Below are 23097 nucleotides of genomic sequence, written 5' to 3' on the forward strand. Positions count from 1 at the left end.
TTTTCCTTTCCTCTAAGACGTCGCCTGCCTCATAAAGTTGTGACAACTGAGAGTACACGCACGGTGTGGAGACCACAGCCAACACAATGAATGCTAGCTCGTTACGCTTGTCACCCTTGGCGTCCGAGGCCGCGTGGCCACAGGACAAACTCCCACTCTGCCTTCCCGGCTGTGGAGGAGCTTATGAACCCCTGCTAGGTAGGTGAATCTTAAGTCTTTGGGCTCTAACAGGTCCTTCTTAACCGCTGCCAGTGTCTGCTTCCACGCCCGCCCAGCCCGGGGGCCTGACCGGACTCGGACATCTGCCGTCCACCAGCTCTGCCATCAGGAGCCGGACGAGACTGAGCTCCAGGCACAACACTGCCACACAGTCACTGGGTAACCATGGGCAGGGCACCACTACGGGGTGTCCCCACCAGCTGCCCCAAAGTTCCAGAACTGTCAGGCCAGGCCTCTCTAGAGACTGCTCTGATGAGCAAACTATCTTTCAGTGGATGGGAGTGCAAGAAGGGAGAAATTAAAACAGGCTGGCCCTAACCAAAGATACCATCAACCAGATTTTAATTTCTGAAACTACCATGCAAGTTGTTTATTCTCCCTTCACTGAATAGCGAATCTGTATGTTCAAAATGATTGAAATTAAAGTATTAACTCTATTATGGGCATTGTGAATGCCAATAATTACCAAGGAGTAGAATATTAGACATCCAGCCTACAAGGTTGTGTTGGACCTCAATGTAGGGAGGTGTTTTCAACCCTTACAGAATCTCAGGTGTAAAATACAGCCTGGTGCCGATTTCCAGACAATCTTCAATCCCTCCAGTGGAGTTTCCTCCAGTGGCCTTAGATGCTATAGAAACTGAATTTCACTTTCTGGGTTACAGATGGAAAGTCATGGGCCATCACTCAGGAGGACCCAAGACCTCAAGCTGAATATCTAACACATAGCTCAACTAAGGATCCAATCAGATTGTGTGGGGGAAATGTCCCAAAATCGTGACAGTCAATGGTAGGACCTGCACATCTGAATGCCCAGGGGGCCTAAGCAAAAACAATAATGGTGAGATATAGCAGACATTAGGGAATGGTGAGGACTATGGCACAATAGAAAATGCATGCATTATCTAAAAAGGGCAGCCACTACTCAGCTCCAGATGATGCAGGAACATACCTGCATTATACAAGTTGGGTTTATTTGTCGTTGCATAACAGAGAACAGACCTTCAGCACCATGGGGGGAATCTCAGTAAGATGTCACAAAAGGACTTATATTTTGGACACATTAGGTGATTTGAGGGGGGGGATTCAAGGAAGCTATGGAGGAAGTAGGGAATGATTGGGTATCTTAGTAAGGTGAGAGAAATGAACTGAGGCTAAAAGCGATCATTCATCAAGACGTGTCCAGGACAGGGAGGTATTTGGTCACTTTTGTGGAACGGATGACGTTCATGTTTTTCTCTGTGTGCAGGCACGATTACAAAATGGATCTTTTGACTTAGGTCACAGAGCAGTCTTGTAGCCATGTAGGTATTCTGCGAAATTATTCAGAAGGACAGAGAGACCTCGCTTTTAGTAGTAAGGCCAGCTCCTGGATGACAGGCACTGCTTTTCTTCCCTCTACTTGTCAGGAAGGTCTTTTAGGCCTACATTTGACACATTTATCTTGAGGACACAAAACAGAGCTCAGAGGGTTTAACCTGAACTTCCATTCTCAAGAAGTGAGAAATTAGTAGGCTTTCCATTTTAAGTAAAGGGTCAGGTTGCAGTAGTTGGTTACACTCTGAGGTCAGAGGCTTGAATAACAAACTAGTGGATTAATCTCTGAGGATCTATAGCACTTCCTTCTGTAGTTGGGGCTTCTGTGGTTAATCTTTTAAAAGACTACTGAACTGGTTTCCAAGTAGCTGCACCATTTTACATTCCCACCAGCAATCCTACCAACACTTGTCACTTTCTCTTTGTCATGACTACAGCCATCCTAGCAGGTGTGAAGTGGCATTTCATTAAGGTTTTGATGTGCATTTCCCTAATAATGTTGTACATCTTTTCATATGCTTATTTGGCCATTTGCTTATCATCTTTGGAGAAATGTCTATTCAAATTCTTTGTGCCTTTTTAAATTGGGTTGTTTTTTCCTCTTTTCATTGTTATGTTAAGAGTTCTTTATATATCCTGGATACTAGATGCTTAACAGATACATCATCTGCCAGTTCTGTGGGGTTTGTTTACTTGATCAACTTTGAAGCACAGAAGTTAAAGTTTGCTAAAGTCCAACTTACTTTTCATTGGTTACCTATGTTTTTGGTGTCATATCTGAGAAACTACTGCCCAGTCCAAAGTTAAGAAGATTTACACCTTTGTTTCTTCTGGGAGTTTTATAGTTGTAGCTCTTACATTTATGTCTTGGATCCATTCTGAGTTTGTTTTTGAATAAGAATATGAATTGCAACAAGATCCCAGGTTATGTGCATGCACAATGAAGTTGAGAAGCACCGCCTTAAATGACTAATCAATTCCCATTTCCCTTTAAATCCGTGGTTCTAACCTTGGCAGCACATTACAGTCACTTCAGCTTTACAAAATCATGCCTGACTTCACTCAGAACAATTCCACTTAGTCCGTGGTGGGCTTATTTTTTAATCTCTTCAGTTGATCCTGATGTGAAGCCAGGGCTGAGAACTGCCACCTCTTCACAAAGTCTGCACGGAATGTCTTTGCTAGGCTGGTCTGCAGCTACTGCCTGCTTAATATGTGGTATTTGGGATTTCCAGCAAAGCCACAATAAGATTGGGATCGGTGTTCACGGTGACTACAGTACGTGAGATTGTAGGACACAAATCACACTTCAATCACTAGAAGATGGAGGTCATATTGAATGGTAGTATATGCAGGTAGAGTGGAGACAGGTACGAGAAGAGGAAATAAAGAACTTCAACACTGTTCTGGGAAAACCAAAGATCTCAGGTTGGCCAAGAGCATGGTCTACAACTAGCTGTATTTTAACCTCTAGTTACCACGTTCTGTTTGAACCATTATTTGTGCTTGTTCTTTTTCTTTCTTTTTTTCTTGAATGGAAATGGGTTGAACTCTTAGTCTTTCCTTTGCAAATCTAGGACTGCAGAACCAATTCAAACAGGCCAATGACCTATGCATAAGAGCTAAACTGATAAAATTCTTGGAAGAAAAACACAGGAGAAAAATCTTTATGACCTTGGATTTGGCAATGGATTCTTAAATATACCACCAAAAGCAAGAGCAACAAAAATAAATACATAAAACAGATAAATTGGACTTCATCAAAAATTAAATACTTTCGTGCAAAAAACATTATCAAGAAAGTGAAAGACAACCTACAGAAAAGGGGGAAAATATTTGTGAATCATGTATCTGACATTGAGCCGCCCCTCGCGCTCCACACTCAGTAGGGAGTCTGCTTGAGATTCTCTCCCTCTACCCCTCACCCCCACACTTTCTCTCTCTCTCAAATAATAAATAAATCTTAAAAAAAAAGATTCCCTCTCTATACCTGTGCTCCTCCCCCCCACTTTCTCTCTCAAATAATAAATCAATCTTAAAAAAAAAAGATTCCCTCTCTCCCTGTGCCCCTCCCCCCGCTTGCTCTCATTCAAATAAATAAGTAAATAAAAAGACAAAGGACTTAAACATTTCTATAAAGACAACACACCAATGGCCAATAAAAAGGGCACAAGAAAGGGACACCTGGGTGGCTCAGTTGGTTAAAGCATCTGCCTTCGACTCGGGTCATGATCCCAGGGTCCCGGGATTGAGTCCCGCATCGGGCTCCCTGCTCAGTGAGGAGCCTGCTTCTCCCTCTGCCTGCCGCTCCCCCTGCTTGTGCTCTCTCTAATAAAAAAATAAAATCTTAAAAAAAAAAAGCACAAGAAAAAAATCCTCTTCATTAGTCCTTAGGGAAATGGAAGTCAAAACCACAGTGAGATACCATTTCACACCAGTAGAATGGCTGTAATTTAAAAACGGAAAAGAACTTGTGTTGGCAAGGATGGAGAGAAAACTGGAGCCCGTTCACTGCTGGTGGGTATGAAAGATGGTGCAGCTACGGAAAACAAGCAGCTCCTCAAAAAGTTAACAATTAAAACCACTATATATGACCCAGCAATTCCACTCTAAGTATGTATTTGAAAGAATCGAGACGCAAATGGATACTTACATGCTTATGTTAGAAGCATTATTCGCAACATCCAAATGGTGGAAGTGTCCATCAACAGATGAATAAAATGTGGTCTCCCCATACAATGGAGTATTATTCAGCCGTGATGAAATCAAGTACTGATACATGCTACAACCTGGATAAACCTGGAACACATACTAAGTGAAAGAAGCCAGACACAAAAGCCCACATTTTATATAAATCCATTTAAATGAAATACCCAGAACAGGCAAATCTGGGCAGAAAGCAGACTAGTGGTTGCCAGGGTTATGGGGGAAATGGTAAGTGACTGCTTGATGGCTATAGGGTTTCCTTTTGGGGTGATGAAGTTCTCGATGATTGTGATGGTTGCACAATACTGAATGTACTTAATACCAGAGCACTATACACTTTAAAATTGTTACATTTTATTACATCTACAATTTTTACAAAAAAAAAAAACAAAAAACAACAACAAAAAAAACAATCCACAGGCCCTCCCAACAAAGCAGAGCCTATCTCACTAACCTTATTACTATATGCTAGGACATCAGACTAGAAAAGAGACTCAGGCAAGTGTACACAGTTCCTTCCACAGTATTTTACAAGTAGGTAAGTTACTACTTCTTCCTGGGAAAAGAATAAACATCGGAGAAAAAAAATATGCTCCTCTAACATTTTTCCCCTCCTGAGATCATAAGTGTATGGTAGATTAAGATAGTTTCAACAAATTGTCTGACATTCTACCCATCAAGAAGTGGGGCCTATGACCCTTAAATCTGGCCAAGCTTCAACAATGACCATTAAAATATGGGAGAAATGACACTGGACCAATTTGGGGCCCAGACGTTTAAAAAATGACAGCTTTCATGTTTCCTGAAATACTTGATCTTGAAACCTACCAACCATGTTGTAAAAAAGCACAAACAGCCCTGTGGAAAGGCCTGTGTGCAGAGGAACTGAGACCCCAACCACACTCCCAGGTGAAAGCATGTAGCAATTCCAGAGCCATGTGAGTAAGTTCTCTTGAAAGTAAATACTCCAGACCCAGTCAAGTCCAGCAGTATTCACCAAGCCCTTACAATACTGCGGGATAGCTTGTTATGAAGCATCAGATAACACAGCACAGTGGAAATTCCCTTCCCTCTCTTGGAGCAGATAATGTGTCTAAACAGCTTACAAAAAAAAAAAAAAATCTAGCTTCAATACAAAGCAAGTATCTCAGCTCTGGTCTTTTGAGGAAAACTATCCTGGGAGCTCTAGTATGTGCCTAGCTGTTTTAAGCATAGAGTGGGGCAAGCACGACACACTGGTGCTGTGGATCTGGGGCAGGTTACGTTACAACAGGGGGTCTGAAATAAAACAAATGTTAACATGTTCAAATTGGATTCACAGTCTGAGCTATGTGCTTCATCACTGTCCAGTTCTGGAAGAAACCTTGACCTCATTCTCCCCAATCTCACCAAAGCAAGAATGTGGGGAGGGGGGTGCTTTTGTTCCACTTCTGAACGGTTGCCCATAAAAAATATTTCAGATGGGCTGGGAAGGTAATACTCCTCCTGCAGGCAAGGAAAGGCAGCTCTGAGGAAAATGGCTGGAGAGACCAAGAACCCTTTCCCTCACACTTCAGCCTATGTAACAAAGGGGTATGTGCTTGTTTATTTAATTTATAAAATCTATTCCGGGGATCAAAAGCTAGTAATTCTTTTCTCTTTTTACTTTTTGGTAGAAAACAATTATCCCATATTCTCGTCCTAAATCAGCTCCCCCCTCACCCCCCGTGCACACGCACACACACACAATCACCACATTAGAAGACAAATAGGTTATAGTACTTCCCATCTTAAAAAAATACAAAAGGTAAACTTCCTCTACACCACTCTCCTTATCACAGTTATTTAGCCCCCATTTCTCTGATTCTCTTTGCTTCAAAACTCTTGTGTCTCCTGGTATCTCTACAGTCCGCTCTCACCAGAATTTTACCCTCATCACTCTATAAAACCCCTATCACAGTCATGAGCGGGGTAGCTATCTTTACGAATCTGGAGATTAATATTCAAACCATGATGGGTATATAAAGTAAGAGCATGTAACAGTTCATTTACCATCTTTCTCCTTGTGAAAAAATGCCTTGCTTGCTCTCAGGGCCTCTCCAGTCTACTTCATGGGTTTCCTCTCCTCTCCCTGAACGTGAAGTTAGAGCAAACCAGGCCTCAATCCTCACAAAGTGTGTTTATCAACATTCTCTACAATTCATCTGGTCAAGATTTCTCAACCGTAGCACTGTAACATTCTGGACCAGATAAATCTGTTGTGGGAGCTGTCCTGTGCATCTCAGGATGTTTAGTAGCATCCTTGACCTCCACTCACTAAATGCCCATAGCAGCCCCAATCATGATGTCAAGAACGTGTCTCCATGGTGCCTGGGTGGCTCAGACATTAGGGCGTCTGCCTTCGGCTTGGGTCATGATCTCCAGGTCCCGGGATGGAGCCCCGCATCAGGCTCTCGGCTCAGTAGGTAGTCTGCTCCTCCCTCTCCCTCTGCTTCTCCTTCTGCTTCTGCTTCTGCTTGTGCTCTCTCTCTCTCAAATGAATAAATAATATCTTAAAAAAGAATGTGTCTCTAGACATTGCGAACAGCCCCTGGGGGGGCAAAACTGCTCCTGGTTGAGAACCACTGGCCTAGTTCTTTGGCTTTCAGTACCAGACATATACACCGGCAGATATACACACCATATACACTGGCTGTAGCTGGAACCGCTCGCCAACTGCCTCGTTATGTCCACTTATATGTCCTATCACGTATATCCTACTTAATACGTCAAAACTAAAATTTTGATTTAGACTCTGCCCCATAGATGTCTGTACCTTGTCACCCTGTTTGACACCTCTCTTGCTCTTAACCTCACAGTTTTATCCATCAGTAAATTCTACTGGCTCTGCTCTCAAAATATACCCCAAATCTGACTACTACTTAATACCTCCACTGTTACCAAGCCCAAGCCCATATGATCCCTCACTAAAATTATTACCTCCTAACAGTTTCCCTGCTTCCACGTTGGTTCCCCTAGTCCAGTGGTTCTCACCTAGGAACTTGTTAGAAATGCAAATTCTCCTCCAAACCTAGTAAATTAGAAACTCTGGGGATGGGACACAAAAACTGGGGTAATTAAGTCCTCATATCTGAGGCCACTCCCCTGCCCCCATCTCTCCAATCATATTCCCTATACCACTTTCCCCCTAGCTCACCTTGCTCGGTCACACTGAACTTCCTATGTTCTAGAAGCACTCAGAGCACTCCCACTACTGGGCCTTTTCAATAGTTGTCTCTCTTCCTGGAAAGTTATTCACCCTCACAGATAATCTTCAAGTCTCTACTTAAATAATGTCCCTGTTTCAATGAGTGCTTCTTGGACTAGCCTACATAAAATAGAAACACCTTCTTCCTGAACTAGCCTCCTTACTCTGCTTAATTTTTCACCAAAGCCCTCTGTTACTATCTAACCAGGCTATGTGTCTGTTTTGTTTACTACTGTCTCCCTACATTCTACTATGTAAACCCCATATGGACATGTTTTATTTACTGTTATACTTTGAACAACTAGAAAATAACCCTATACTTACAGATGTTCAATAAGTATTAACTTTCTGAGGCAATGGCTGCCTGTGGTCCATTAGAGGAATGATACAAAGAAATCAAGAATATTTAATGTTACTTAAAAAAAAATACCAAGAAAATTTCAGGGCAGGAAAAAAAAAACCCAAAACATTAAAACAAACAAACCCCAAACCCAGAGCTGTAAGGAGACTGAGAGGGACAGACGCAGCAGCTGACAGTAAAGGCTAAGGAGTTCAGAGTAAATTAATTACTGGTTAGCGAAGTTTAGGAAAACTTCAGAACTGAGCCCAGAAGGAATGGTCGGCCTTCTGTAAACCAAGGACGACAGATGAAATTACAGAGACAAGAGGACCATGTGCACTACCAGCGAAGTGGAGGCTTGCTGAGGGCAGTCTTCCCAAGGTGTGTTCATACAGCATTACCCTGAGGAACAGTTTGGTGAAAAGGATGGTGGAACATAGGAAAAGGCTGGATTAGACAACTTGAAAGAGATTTCTTTAATGCAGGGCTTCTTGGTTAACATGTTTAATGTCAATCTCTAAGAGAGAAAGTAGAGTACGCAGTATTTCCCTGCCTTAACCACACCATCTTTTCTTGTTTTGCAAAAGCACACAGACATGCAGCCAAGCTTAACTTCTATTACTAATGTTAGTGACATTTTTACCCACCTCATTTTGTTGTAATTTGCCTACTAAATTAACACAGTAATAATGTGTCCTCAAACGAAAGACTCCTTTCATGAAACCAAGTCTGCAACTCCAATTCTGAACATGCCCAGAGGCCAGCTGTCATTTAATAAGATCGTGCTCAATATTCACTACACATTGTTTAGTTATCACAAATCTTCCACTTGGGAAATAAAATCCTGAAATGTTATTTTCACCACTCTATTCTTGATTCAATTTGCAATAAATAACCCAACATGAGAACAATTTAAGCCTATAATATTTTAAATGCCTTTTTAATGCTTTTGAGAATTTTAAGTATTTTGAACTCCTAAAAAGATATTTAGATCTAAGATAAACATACTAGAACCAAACAACAACAACAACACAGTACCACTACAGCAGCTGGAAGGTACTCAAGAGACCACCCAATCCAGTGTGCTGAACGAGGCCTCGCCAGCCCTGTTACAAGAAATCATGATGTCTTTACTCAAAGTCAAATAACAAGTTAGGTACCAAAAACAGCAAGCAGAGCTCAGGTCAGCTGACATGCCAGTTGGTTATCTTTTTAATACACGAAACAGTGTATACACAGATTTTAACTGGGGAAACTTAAAAACTGATAAAGAATGATCTGAATTGTGATAAAATCTGGGGTAAATCAACTCCAGTGGTCTTCAAAGGACATGATGAGAGAAAGTAAACTGAAGACATCCTTTTCTTTCTACAAAAGAGGCAAGACAAACCAAGTGTAAAAGCTAGAGATTTATTGTTATTTTGTGATTAATAAACTGTCAAATTGGTTATGACACTATCCCACACTGTATACCACCATTCGCCAGTACAAAAGTTTTTGAACCAGACTGAGGCATAAGGCAGAGAGAGCAAAGACACATGAGTATCATCCTTAACAACCTCCTCTAGTCATGCCTCCACCTTGACCATCATTCATGTTTTCCTCCTGGGGAAAGTGTCAGAACAGTGCATGGGCTGGTGGGCAACCTGGCCTCTTGACCTTTTTTAATAGCAAGCAACTTACAGAAGTAATGGAATTCAGCTTGTATTTCCCTTGATTTTATTGGTCTGAACTCATCATAGGTTACTTTAACATTTTAATTTCCTGTAACTGTACATGAGAATATAACGACCTAAGAGAATACTGAACCAGAGTCAGCCAAATATATTACTGACCCCAAAGTTATGTTTTAATTGGTCCTAAAGGAATGTACCACACCCCAACAGTTTGAGAGTTAGGCAAAAAGAACTTCTTTGGGGAGGGAAGAAAAAGGCTGCAGCACAGCCAAATGTACTCAACATTGTTAAAACGGCTCTTTGTTTTTCACCCCTGAATGATACCTCTTTACTACACTATATGCACAGAAATCCTAACAGAATCTTGGTTGCCAGTATTATTTAGGCTGGCCCAATCCAGGAGAGATCCCCACCCCCCGCCCCCAGTTCCCCTTCTCTGAGGCTCTGAAAAGCACAATATTTAACTATTTCTTAATAGAACTACCAAAACACTTCAGAAACAAGTGGCTCACAAATCATTTTAAATTCATGTATTGCCTGTGCATGAGAAAACTGATAAACCCAAAAGATAGTTCTATTTTTATATGGCAATTAAAAATAACTGAAACATCAAGACACTTTCAGTGAAAGCAACATTTCAATTACAAATTGTAATGCCTGCTGAACTACCTATGGGAGAAGCTGAAAAGTCCTAGGCAAATGCACTTTTGGGTTATACTACAGTGCTCCTTCAGTCTGCACAAAGATGAGGGTAAGTTACAGTCAATCTGTGAATGTTGAGACAATGTTACATTATGTTGTCTGTACAATTAAATGTCCTTAAGAGAGAACCAGAATCAGCTTTTCTACTATATTTTCAACAAACCTGACTAACCGGCACTTTTGCTGAGAGATGTTTACCAAAGATGCTGTAAGATTCTACACAATTAGGAAATACTCAGCTTTAAAATATTTCCTTATCTTCACTTTTTTGGTTACAGGTGCTTTGCTCAGATAATCTATTGCAGTTTGTTTCTAGAAATGCAATCCCAACTGTGCATACTACATTGTATACAAATAAAGCAAAAACTGTCAGTAGTATAAATCTTACAGCATTTTGTTTGCAAAAATACATGCCAAAGTCACAATAAGCAGTATTGTACCACAAATTATAGAGCGCAAATGATTTGCTTCTTTTTAATGCTTTTATTCTACATAAATTACTACCATAGGCTAATGTTTAAAAAGCAAATAAATTGGACAGATGCAGGACAAAAATCTGTTCACCCAACTATAAAAGGTGATTTTTTAAAAAAAATTACAATAAATGCAGAAGTGTTTGATGCATGCAGTAGCCTTAAATGAAAAAGCATTGATTCCCACTGTTAAAAACAAAAACAAAAACAAAAACACACAGAGAAACCCACACATCTTACTGCACTCCACCTTAAAATGCATCATATTGGGTTTGTTTATAACAGCATAGAATTCCAAGAGTCAAAATGAAATAAAGCGGGTATTTTAAAGATTTAAGAGCCGTTATCAAAAATAAATTACATTTTTTCAAGATACAGAAATGCTGCTATGATGGCTGGGAGCCCAGTAACCTTTCAATAGCGGCATTGATATCACCTCCTGTTGCTATTAGCGCTTGCAAGTTTGCTTCACGGTTCAAAAATCCCATTGCACTGAGCTGTTCCAGTTGTTGCTGAAATCTGACTTCTGGATTCTGTAACTGTTAAAGGAAGAAAAAAAAAAAAAACACTAACCAAAACTCTAAGGAAAATCAGTCTGTGTCACACCTGGATAACCTCTAAAAAGTTTTAAATGCTCTTTTACAAATATGCTGGTCTACAAGCTATAAAAGCACTGCCTCTCTTGAAACATAGTCAACATATTTAAAAGTCCATTAGCACTGAATTTTGTTTTTAAATAATCTAATTTATACTTAACCCTGTCAAACAGAACACAAAACTCTGCTTTAAAAAAAATCGCTTTTGGGGTGATCCCTGGGTGGCTCAGTCGGTTAAGCGTCCGACTCTTGATTTCAGCTCAGGTCACAATCTCAGGGTCATGAGATCAAGCCCAGCGTTGCATCAGGGAGTCTGCTTGAGATTCTCTCTCCCCATCTACCTCTGCCCACCCCCCCGCTTGCACATGCACTTTCTCTCTCAAAAATAAATACATAAAATCTTTGGAAAAAATCGCGTAATAAACCTCATCCATTACATTAGATATATTTAAGAAGCTGACGAAAATGCAGGAAACTTAAATGTATATATGCAAATAGTTCAGAACTAATGATTTATTTTGTAGTTATTGACCAATTGGGTAAATATAAAAGCCAGTGTCCTCATGTACAAAATTCTAAAGTTCGAATGAAGCTTAGAATGTGCATTCAAGGGTGCCTGGGGGGCTCAGTTGGTTAAGCGACTGCCTTTGGCTCAGGTCATGATCCTGGAGTCCCAGGATTGAGTCCCGCATTGGGCTCCCTGCTGAGCAGGGAGTCTGCTTCTCCCTCTGACCCTCCCCCTCTCATGCTCTCTCTCTCAAATAAATAAATCTTTAAAAAAAAAAAAAAGAATGTGCATTCAATTTCTGCACTGGCCAGTCAAGTCTTCAGGAGAGTTCCAGTTCCAGGCCCACAGAATATACTCCTGACAATTCAGCTGCATCAAGTCTTTCTTCAGAAATGAAGTTAAGACAAAAATACATAAAGGATCAATCAATCCTGCCCAATCTGATAATAAGGAGGCCTGTAGATTGTTCAACTTATGTAACAATTCTGTCCAATACCTAAAATCTTTTTTTCTTATTAATTCCATGAATATTATACTGATCCAGAAGCTATGTTAGTATTGGGACTCCAAATACTTGTACAGGATAAAACCCTGCCCGTTTATTACATTTAATAAGGCTTAAAATCAGAAAGCATGCTCTATTTTTTGCCATGCAGAATTACAGGGGCAGATTCTTAGTAAAGCTAATAAATGTTTCCAGATGTAAGAACATTATTAGAAGTTCACATTTTTAAGCCATATTTGTGAGGTTTATATATGTAACACAAGTTACCACAGGAAGTATCAGTGGGCAGGGAGAGAGAGGATTTTTTCTTTAAGTCAAAATACAAGGACTAGATAGAACTGTAGTTATAGTTGTTCAGGGGTATTTGGGATCTTCAAGTTTCTATTCTTCCTTGACAAACTTTTATAAAATACAACATATTTCAAATAATTTCTAAAGAGGGACTCTAAAAAACGCATTTTAAACGGCAACTTCCAAATAAGGCAAAGTTGTAGTATTTCTTCCCTACAACTGTTTCCTTCAGTGTCTAATAGTACACCAAAGTCAATAATTTTTGTAATGCCTGTTTTATAAGATTGTGCTTTTCATTATACTCTAAACCCTGAAGGACTGCCTTTTTCTTTTCTTTTTTTGGTTGTTCGTGGAAATTTCTAAATTTCCAACAAGGAATACCAAATGTGAGCAGAAAAGAATCTTCACCTGAGGATTTACTCCAGCAAGAGCCTGCAGCATTTGTTGGATAAACTGCTGGTGTCCCGGTTCAGTGGTTCCCGTCGTGGGACTTGGGTTGTCACTAGGTGCAGAGTTAGAACCGTTGCTTCCTGAAGAGCCTCCAGTGCTTCCCAATGCCCCCAGGCCAGGAGTAAACCTAGGGAAGCACAAATTGGTAATAAACCTAAGCTCCTGCAATAGGATGCCAGACCAGGCCCCTGATGGTAAATCAGTTACAATTTAACACAGTGTTAGCGGTTATCTTCTTAAAATGAACATTTCTAACTTTGAAAACTCAGTCTTGAAAACAATCTCAACAAAAATAGGCAGAATGATATTTAAGAGAGAAGTAACCACTATGCACTTTCATAGTCATCCCCAAATAAGCCTACCCTGGGATGAGGCCGGGGGCTTCCGTTGCTAATGTCTGTAAACCCTGCTGAATCTGTAACAAGGCCTGCATTGCTCTAGGATTTGACATTGCCGATAATGTATCAGGATTCTGCATCTGAGGAAGAAAGAAAATAGGTGGTTAACAAGGGAATTAAAATCAGTGAAAGTAAAATTTAAATGTTTCTTTGCTATGTTTCTGGAGAAAATCTAAAACCTTACTCCCAGACACTGGTAATCCACAATTTCTTTCCCCAGATAAACACAAGCACCTCCTCCTCAACAGCAAACCTAGTGTGCAAATTGTTAACTGACCTCCTCCCAAGTCCATCATGAAAGCCATTTTTCAGAATGAAAGACAATCAGGAGCTACTGTGGAAGTCACAACTGTTCCCGTTCTCCAACAGAAGATAGAAGTGTTATTTCTAAGAGACAACCTCCAACTGCACAATCTCTGTAACGTGGTAACATATGGTAAAAGCCACATATTCCTCCCGACCGAGCGTTATCTGTTACCGATTAAACAATTTTACCAGTAAGATACACTCTAAAACAGTAGTTCCAAATTTGAAGTTAATACGTGTCTCCTGAATTCAGCTTCACTACTTCCAAATATACACCACCTGACTGACCAAAAAAGATAGGCTGACATTAACTTCATTACAAGAGGTCAAGGACAATACCTAACCTTGGATAATGGTTTACAGGCCCAAGAATCATTTGTATAATATTTAAAAGCCCTAGGACTACCAGTTTCAAAACACCAAGACTGACTTCTCTTGTCTTTTTAAATAGTAAAATACCATTCCAATCTCCAGTTGTCTTTTTTTTTATAATAAAACCTTTCTTGTAGGACAACACTGACAATTTTAATTGTGCTAATTCCGAGTCTGAGGAAATGAGATCTACCCCTCAAAAAAGAGACATTCCATTAATTTGTAGGAATTAAGACATTACAAAGAAACCAAACCTATAAAACAGAACAGGGTAGCTCCTTCCTATTACTCGAGATTAGTTAAACCATAAAGCATAACATGACACAATGATGCACTTCAAAGTTAGTAAAGTGAAAGGAAATGGTTTATGGTATTAACGAAGCATTCAAAGTCCTAAATCCTCAAAGCAAAAACAAAATGGTCCTTTCCTGAGAATTCATGTTTAAGAAATATAAGCAAAAGGTCAGCAGTGAAATGGGGCTCAGTTAAGATCAAGCTGAATTCTCTGCGAATTGACAGCATTATCAAACTAACTTCTATGGTTTGCTATCAGCCAGAGAAGAGCATGGAAAATGTTTATCATCAAACTTTTTCAAGCAAATCATTACCGAAGGTAGCTAGCATCTTTTCTTACTCACTTGTTGGAGGAAAGTTGGGAGCTGTTGTCTCATTTGTTCTTGAAGCTGAGGATTTCCAGCAAATAGGGGATTATTCAGCATCATCTATGGGGCAAGTGTTCAAACAATTTTAACTGGAAATATCTGAAACAAGTAATGTACCTTGTTTAATAGTCTATCTTCCCCCAAGTGCCTAACCTGGCACTTACAGGGAGGAAGGTAGAACATGAATAAAAAAGGAGAAGGGAAGATACTGTCTACAAGAGGGATCTCCAGAAAAAAACAAAAACAAAAACAAAAAAACAAAAAATGAGGCATCTTCTCTCTCAATGAGAATGATTATGATAATGACATGCAATATCCTAAAAAGTAAAAACAATCATTCTCTTAGGATTTTCCTTGAGCAAAGATGAGTATTTGCCCTTGAAAAAAAAATGGGGGTAACTGGCATTCAGGAGGATACATTTGCTGCTACACTGACAAAATAAACATAAGCATCAATACATGAAACGATACATGGCTTGCTCAGACACCTCAACACACAAGTGGCAAGCACAGAGAAAAACCCAGATCTGGAACCACTGTATCTATCTACCTGCCTACTGCAAAACAGCTAGTATTAGGTCCAGAAAAATAACACCACAGAACAGCAACCACCCTGCCAGAGAAATGGAGCTGCTTAGGTGAAAATCGGCCCAGGACTAGCACCAAGAGATCTCTGGGGCTAGTATTAAAATGTGTTAAGACCTTAAAGATGTAAATCCGTTTGAGAACACCAAGATTAGCCTCTGGATTTCACCTCACTACCACCAGAGATGAGGAAACTGGCATGCCTCCTAACGTTCACACAGGTGTTAAGAATTAAAGTCAGGGTCAATATTAACGTTAAAATGTTGACGATACACGATCAGCATAACCAGAAACTAATTCTCATAGCTTTGAAAAAGATGAAAGTTTTATCACTTTCCCCAGGAGTGAAAAGTCAACTGACAATGATTTACTGATCACCTATTTACCAGTCCAAAGTCTGGAGGGTAAAGTGAAATGATCCTTGCCCTCAAGTAGTTAACCATATTTGAGAGCAATTAATTATATGTACACACTAGAAGTAGAGAGAATTCCACTTTCCCTCCTTTATCTATTGTTACAAAGTGGATTATTTAATTTCAACAAAATAACAAAAGTAGGAGGAAGTCAGTGTTTTATGGATATACAGTATTTGTTTCAAAGTGACCAATAAAATTCACAGTAAATAAAATACGAACTTGAGATAAACCCGCTTCTTTATTGGCTCCAGTAAAATACTTTTTATTATGAACAGATTAATAAAGTTATCACATTATCTTTCAGGATTCATGTCATTTGAGACAGCATGGCATCTTAAACTGATTCATTCTTTCTCAGAAAAGCATTATCTCGTTTAAGATATTCTTCCTAACTTACCCGACTATACAACAATACATTTTATATGCTAAGACTTTTTTGAATATCTAAAAATCAAAATCAGAATAGAGAAACTAAAAAACTTTAATTTGCTGATAACCAGAGTACGCTGTAAACATTTCTAAACTGTCTACAATAAAAGACATCCATATCTAGCCCTCTTTTGCTTTAGAGTGAAAAAACAATATATCAAAGTGCTCAAGTCACTTCATAATGTTGTTGTTCTAATTAAATGGCTGGGAATGTGCTTATTAAAGTCAAAATTTTTAAACAAGATGCACATTCAGTGCTAATTAATCAAACAGACATTTAAAAACATACAAATACCATCACAACATATTTATTTTCCACATTTTAAACAAAAGTGCTATGATCACAATAAGTTGAGCATTTAATACTAATAACTCAGATAATTTTATATGAATAAAACAAGAGTATACAAAAATTCACCTAAAAATAAACAAAAGTGCTATGATCACAGTAAGTTGAGCATTTAATACTAATAACTCAGATAATTTTATATGAGTAAAACAAGAGTATACAAAAATCCACCTAAAAACTTGTTCTTTGTTTCCAATTCCACAAATATCAAGAGGGCAGAAGTTATCACTGAGGATTATAATGCAAAGATATATGCTATATACGTGAATCAATATGGTTCCAGACTTTAGAAAATAAAAACCATTTCGTTTGACATAATGAAGAAAGAAAAGTGATTAACTTTAAAAGCTTTTAGAATTTTGGAAATGAGAATACACTATAAAGGAAAATAGGAGTGCCTGGGTGGCTCAGTCATTAAGCGTCTGCCTTCATCCCCCTCCCCCATTAAGCAGGGGTCCTGGGATCAAGCCCTGCATCAGGCTCCCTGCTCGGCCAGGAGCCTGCTTCTCCCTCTCCCACTCCCCCTGCTTGCGTTCCCTCTCTAGCTGTCAATCTCTCTGTGTCAAATAAATAAAATCTTTAAAAAATAATAATAATAAAAAATAAAGGAAAATATTTATAATCCCTAACACTTTATAGAAGCCATTTTTAATACCCAGCAAATATAAACTACAAATGATCAAGGTTATTTAATATTCTCCAAGGTTTTTCAAGCCCAGTTGTTCTTAACCTAGGGGCACATCAGAATTGCCCAGGGAACTTCAGGGAGAGGGGAAATGCAATGTAATTACACCAAAATCTCTCAGGCTGGAGAGATTTTTTTAACTTTAAAGCTCCCAAAGTGATCCTATAAATGTTCAGCCAGGGTTGAGGTCCTCTAATTCCCTTAGTTATGGTCTCTTCAAATCAAGTTAGAAAATGAATAAATTAATAAAATACCATTATACTATCTTTGGGGGGGGGATCTATAATGGAAAAAATGAGAATACTGTTCCCACAAATCTCCCTCTGCCTTTAATAAATGATTTCAGGCTATTTTATAACTGCTATTTTGAACATGACTATTACTCAAAATCTATGTGATCTAATAAATACAAGTATTCCAAGAAATGTATTAACACTGCACTTAATCACTTTCAAGATTTAAATTTCACTAAAGAATACATCTTCCAAAGGGAGAGTAATCCAAAACTTTGTATTCATCTTCTAAATCAACATATGTAGACACAAAGTAAACCTACACTTCCTTCTAGCCAATAAACAGCAGAGATGAAACTGTTTTAATTATATATGAAGAATTAGTTTACTGCAAAGAAACGAAATGTCCAAAATATTGGAGATGCAGTTTACCTACTTTTCTAGTAGGTAACACAACACAACCCAAATGTGCCAAAATCACAATTATTTGATTAGGCTATTTCAATTCACACTGCACAGTCCTTTTTAATATAACAATTACAAACTCACCTGTGCAGCAAGGTCAGGGTTCTGACTTAGGGACTGCATCATGCTTCTCATGTAGGGGGCAGACAACATGTTTTGCATAAGTTGTGGGTTTTCAGTTATTTGTTGCAACAAGCTCTGCATTCCTGGTGTGTTGAACATACTAGCTGAAAGTTTGTTAAAAAAAAAGACATTGTATCAAGGAAAAGACACATAAAAGTGAAAGCTTTAAAATACAATATATACCATGTGTAATTTTAGGAAATGCAGATGAGCATACATTTTACTCATCAATGGAACCAAGAAAGAATTTTAAAACTAAGATCTCCAAAACTACACACTCAACATATACCTGTAAAGGAGGGTTTATGATATTAAACATTCTGGTTACATTTACAGTAAAATCACATCTAATGGAAAGGCTAGGTTCTAAAGTCAATTTAAGAAGCAAAAATTAGATATAGTCGAAATTACTATTGAAAATCCCATATAGAGAGTAAGTCTGGGCCAACATTTCCTCTAAGACTGCTTAATTAGAAGAATCACGTCCAGCATTTGATATGCTCATACTTAAAGAAAGGAAGCCCTCTCATATCCAGGAAGCCACAGATGCAGCCTCCATCCCATTTTAACTCAGTACTGACACTCACTCAGCAAAATAGCAGGCACATTTAACATTTCAGAGCACAGACTAAGAACAGTGACTAGAGCCGGATTACTTGGGTTCAACTCTAATCTAACTACGTAACCTTGGGCAAGTTATTTGGCTTCTTCATACTTCCAGTTTCCCCATCTGTCAAATGGAATAAAGAGTATCTACTGCACAGGGCAGGTTGTGACAATTAAATTAGTTAATGCGCAAAAAGTGCTTGTTACTTATTTTTTTTTTTTTGCTAAGAGCTATAGCTAAGTTTATGCAAATTCAACTTTCTTTAAAAACTAATTTGCTCAACACATAACCAGATTTTCACTTGATGACTAGATATACTCAACCTCAAATATATTCTCAAACTCATTATATGCAAACTTAACTCATTTTTTTCATTTCCCTTCTGCTCTCATTCCATCCAGTGTAATTTGATCAGGCTTAAAACACTGACACTTCCCATTTATTTTTCTAGTTTATTTTAATTTTGCTGGGGGTTTTTTGGTAATCATTCTTTTCTTTCCCTATTTTCTCAAGTTGTTTCAATTAGGTTATTTTCGACATCCTGGAGTCTAAGAATATTCTAACCCAAGTGTTGACAAACAGCCTGCAGAGCAAATATGGCCCATGACCTGTTTCTGTACAACCCACAAACTGAAAATGGTTTTACATTTTTGAATGGTTGAAGAAACAAAAATTTATTTTGTGAAATGTGAAAACTATATGCAATTCAAACTTCAGTGTCCCTAAATAACATTTTCTTGGAACACAGTCCTGCTAAGGCATTCACAGTCTATGGCTGCTTGTGTACAACCAAGACCGAGTAGTTCCAACAGAGGCTGTGAACGGCCCTCTCCTACTGCGGCTCAGTGCACCACACTATCGCTGTAGCATGCTGTTATTTTTTAACTACCAGTATATACCAATCACATAAGAACAAGAAGAAAGAGAGAAAGTTGGACTACAAATATCGTGCTTTTAAGGCACAATGGAGCATGGATTATTTTACCAAATGAGATGGTAAAGCACTGTATTTTTATGCAATGACACTGAAGGAATACGATATACTTCAACATTGCTAGACTAAGCACTCATCACAGTACAGTATTCCCAACTCAGAGGTAAGCAACAGTCAGGAAAATACAAAATTTAAAATGCAGCCATCTCATCATAGCCAGATTTCTTTACAGAAATAAAAAATGAAAATAAGCCTACAACCAGTTAATTTGCCAAGTGGCTTATTTGTTAGCCAAAAAGGAAAGCAGTAAGTATACTAGTAGTGATTAATTGGCATGCTTAATGAAATCCTGATTGCAGCAGCCAAATATAAATGTGTCCAGAGAAAATAAACTCGTTTAAATCCATTAGCCTTTCAAGGAGAACAATTTCTCAAAAGTTAAGGACATTGGGCTCACAGCATCAATATTCAATTAAACAATGCAAATTTTTCTGAGTGGTATTCCTTTGTTTTTAATGAGTTGACAGATGTTACTGCTCAGTTGTTTGAGAAGTCAATGCCAAATTTAAAGTGACTGAAAAATTAGCTTTTATAAACAGTCTGCATAGAACTACAGGCAAAAAACTACTTTCAAAGTTGAGAAAATATTAATTCAGTGCAACCACTGAAATAGAATCAGCTAAGATGTGCATATCTGATGATGATGAAAACATGTGGAGGACTAAAAGGATTAGTCAAATAAAGAAAGCTTATAAAAAAACATTAGGTATTTTAAAAATATGGTTATTCATTGTCTTATTCATCAGCAGGTACTCCGGAAAATATTTTGAACTGTCATGTTATTCAACCAGTAGGAGTATGAATGGTGAACACCATGTCACTCTTGTGAACTTCGTGATAGTCAGACAGTCAATTCCATGAATTTTTGTCAGAAATATCCTGACTTGTCCAACCACACAGCAGCAGTTTGATGGCTTACCAGAGGTCAAGTTTTTGTTTTGTAAGAGGTAAAGTTTTACTTCAAAATTTTTTTTAGCTAAAGGCTAAGACTGAAATTCTGAACCACTTAACCACCATTACCAAACACCAAATGACTCTGGAAATTATCTTTTGCTAGAGACTTGGTAATGTTTCCCAATGAATTCTACCCATAATTATAAGGCAAACGGCATGCAAACATGTGAAACTCATACTGCGGTGAAGTGATTTTGACAACAGCAGAAACTGTTTAAACGACAACGTCAAGGTGCTTTATACATTCTCTTGCTGTCAAAAGTTAAAATGAGATCTCCATTCCCACAAATTTACAGCAGATATTTTTTTTAGATCATACTACGGTACAGCAGCATTTTTTGGGCCTCAATACAAGTGCAAAGAAAATCTCCACATTTCAAAATTCATTTAACTGTGTAATTGAGGTCCTACCACCTAACCTTCAATTGGAAGTGATTAATCTGCAAAGACACGTTAAAGGCAAAGAAGAATCTAACAGAATCCTATAAATGCTTCCAACTGATGACTATGCCACTAAAATCATATACTTTTGGAATAAGTACGTATTTAAGTAAAATCTCATTACACATCACACTAACAGATGAACATGCAATTTGATTTTGACAACAGGAAAACACTGTGAACATCAATTAGCAAATGTCATCCCTAAAAAAGAATTCCATTCCTATCATTAGTAGGTACATATGAAAAAGTATTACACTCAATTTTTACTTATCGTAATGTGTTTTCTCTCATAATATTATCACTTTGCTCTTGATATGCAAGGCCTAAAGTATTACCTGGCCCCTTGCAGGAAAAATCTATTGACTCCTGCTCTAAGATTTCCTCACCTTCTAGAGTAAGTGCTTACAGGGCAAAAGAAGAGTCAAGAGTTTTATCTTTACAGGTACGTGTGTATATATGTGTGTATGTAACTGCAAAGAGTTGAGTAAAAAATCACAATAAGGTACACTATGCTAACAAATTGTTAGGCCAAAAAAAAAAAAAAATCTTAAAAAAAAAACCAACAAATTGTTAGGCCAGCAGAATCCATTGCCTTTTGCTGTTTTTTGTTCTCCTTTGATGGAAACAATAACATGAAATCTTAAAGTATCAAGCCATTACGTAAAAAATCTGAATAAAAAGTCACAAAGCTGATTTTTTGACAAAAGTTGTTACTGTAGATAACCATGCTATAGTTAAAAAAAAGCAATTCATGGGTGCCTGGGTGGCTCAGTTGGTTACAGCTCAGGTCATGATCCTGGAATCCCGGGATCGAGTCCCACGTTGGCTACCTGCTCAGCGGGGAGTCTGCTTCTCCCTCTGACCCTCCCCCCCCAATGCTCTCTCTCTCATTCTCTCTCTCAAATAAATAAATAAAAATCTTAAAAAAAAAAAAAAAAGGAAATCTGATTAAATCTTTGCTCTGTCTGCTCTAAGATCTTTGAAATGTGAATAAAGTATCTCTCTCAAAACATAGTTTAAGAATCAAAAACATAGTTTAACATAGCTTAAGTAACAGAATGGGATAATTTTTTTCCTGATTAAAAATGGTATTACTTCAATGTGAACTAGACTGACTTACTGTGGTGATCATTTGGGAATAACTAACGCTATGTCAAATATAGTTCAATTTTTAAAAATGGCAATACTTCAATTTTTATCAACTCTTTATTATATTCAAAAACTTCATGATACCCACTATGGTCTATAAAGAATATCTACTACAGTGACCACCAATGACTCTCCATTATGACTTCTCTCAGTAATGACCTTTTGAAAAATTCCTCATCCAGCACCTCACCTTTCGACTCCCTCTGCCAAACACCAGCCATCTCTGAAAGCACATCCAAGTCCTTCTCACCTGAGGGAAGTGGCCCCATGCTTTCATTTCTTCTCATTTCCATGCCAAGCACGAGGACTAAAATCATCACTCTAGCTACAGATTTTAGACCTAATGCTTATCATCTGAATAGCTGACAAAAGGACTTCCATTTATTGAGTCTAGTCTACGGAGAAATGATCAAAAGTAAATTCCTAACCTGTTCACATATCAGAATCTCCAGCAGCTTTATACACAGATCTTAAAGCCACTGTAGATGATTCCAATCCATGAGGTCTGAGGTTAGGACCCGGGAATCGGACTTGTAACAAAGCTGGCAGGTGCTCTGATCCAGCCCATTTAGCCCTGGTTTTAGGACTGGAGTGTGAGAATCCACCAATCTACCATAGAAACTAGACTAAAGCCAAGAAAACACATGCTCCAATAGGGAGTCCACAGGTAACTGTATTCTCTCTGCACTTCAGTTTTCCTACTGTTGAAATGAGATGACCACCCACTTCTCCCAAAACCATCCATAAGATAGTTTTGGGAGAAGTGGGTGGTCATCTCATCAGTAACCCTTTCCACTATAATGCACACAAGTGATTAATACTAATCACTACATATTTAAAACTTCCATTAAAATACTTGCAACATGAAAAGATAATTCATAAAAGTTACTTCACACACACACACACACACACACACA

General features: G+C 38.4%; 1 protein-coding gene across 2 annotated transcripts in view; it reads right to left on the reverse strand.

Moving 5' to 3' along the window:
- Positions 1-9204: 9204 nt before the first annotated feature.
- UBQLN1 (ubiquilin 1) overlaps positions 9205-23097 on the reverse strand; it is a 51472-nt gene continuing 37579 nt past the window's right edge. Inside the window, exons 7-11 of one of the 2 annotated variants that reach the window (XM_036090578.2) lie at positions 17994-18136; positions 14724-14807; positions 13372-13487; positions 12968-13136; positions 9205-11198 (exon numbers count right to left, since the gene is read on the reverse strand). In XM_036090578.2, coding sequence (XP_035946471.1) covers positions 11046-11198; positions 12968-13136; positions 13372-13487; positions 14724-14807; positions 17994-18136 — 665 coding nt within the window. In that variant the 3' untranslated portion in view covers positions 9205-11045. The remainder of the gene's footprint in view (positions 11199-12967; positions 13137-13371; positions 13488-14723; positions 14808-17993; positions 18137-23097) is intronic. The other variant, XM_036090579.2, reaches the window with a different exon arrangement.

Source organism: Halichoerus grypus, chromosome 14 (genome assembly GCF_964656455.1).
Source record: "Halichoerus grypus chromosome 14, mHalGry1.hap1.1, whole genome shotgun sequence".
Taxonomy (NCBI): domain Eukaryota; kingdom Metazoa; phylum Chordata; class Mammalia; order Carnivora; family Phocidae; genus Halichoerus; species Halichoerus grypus.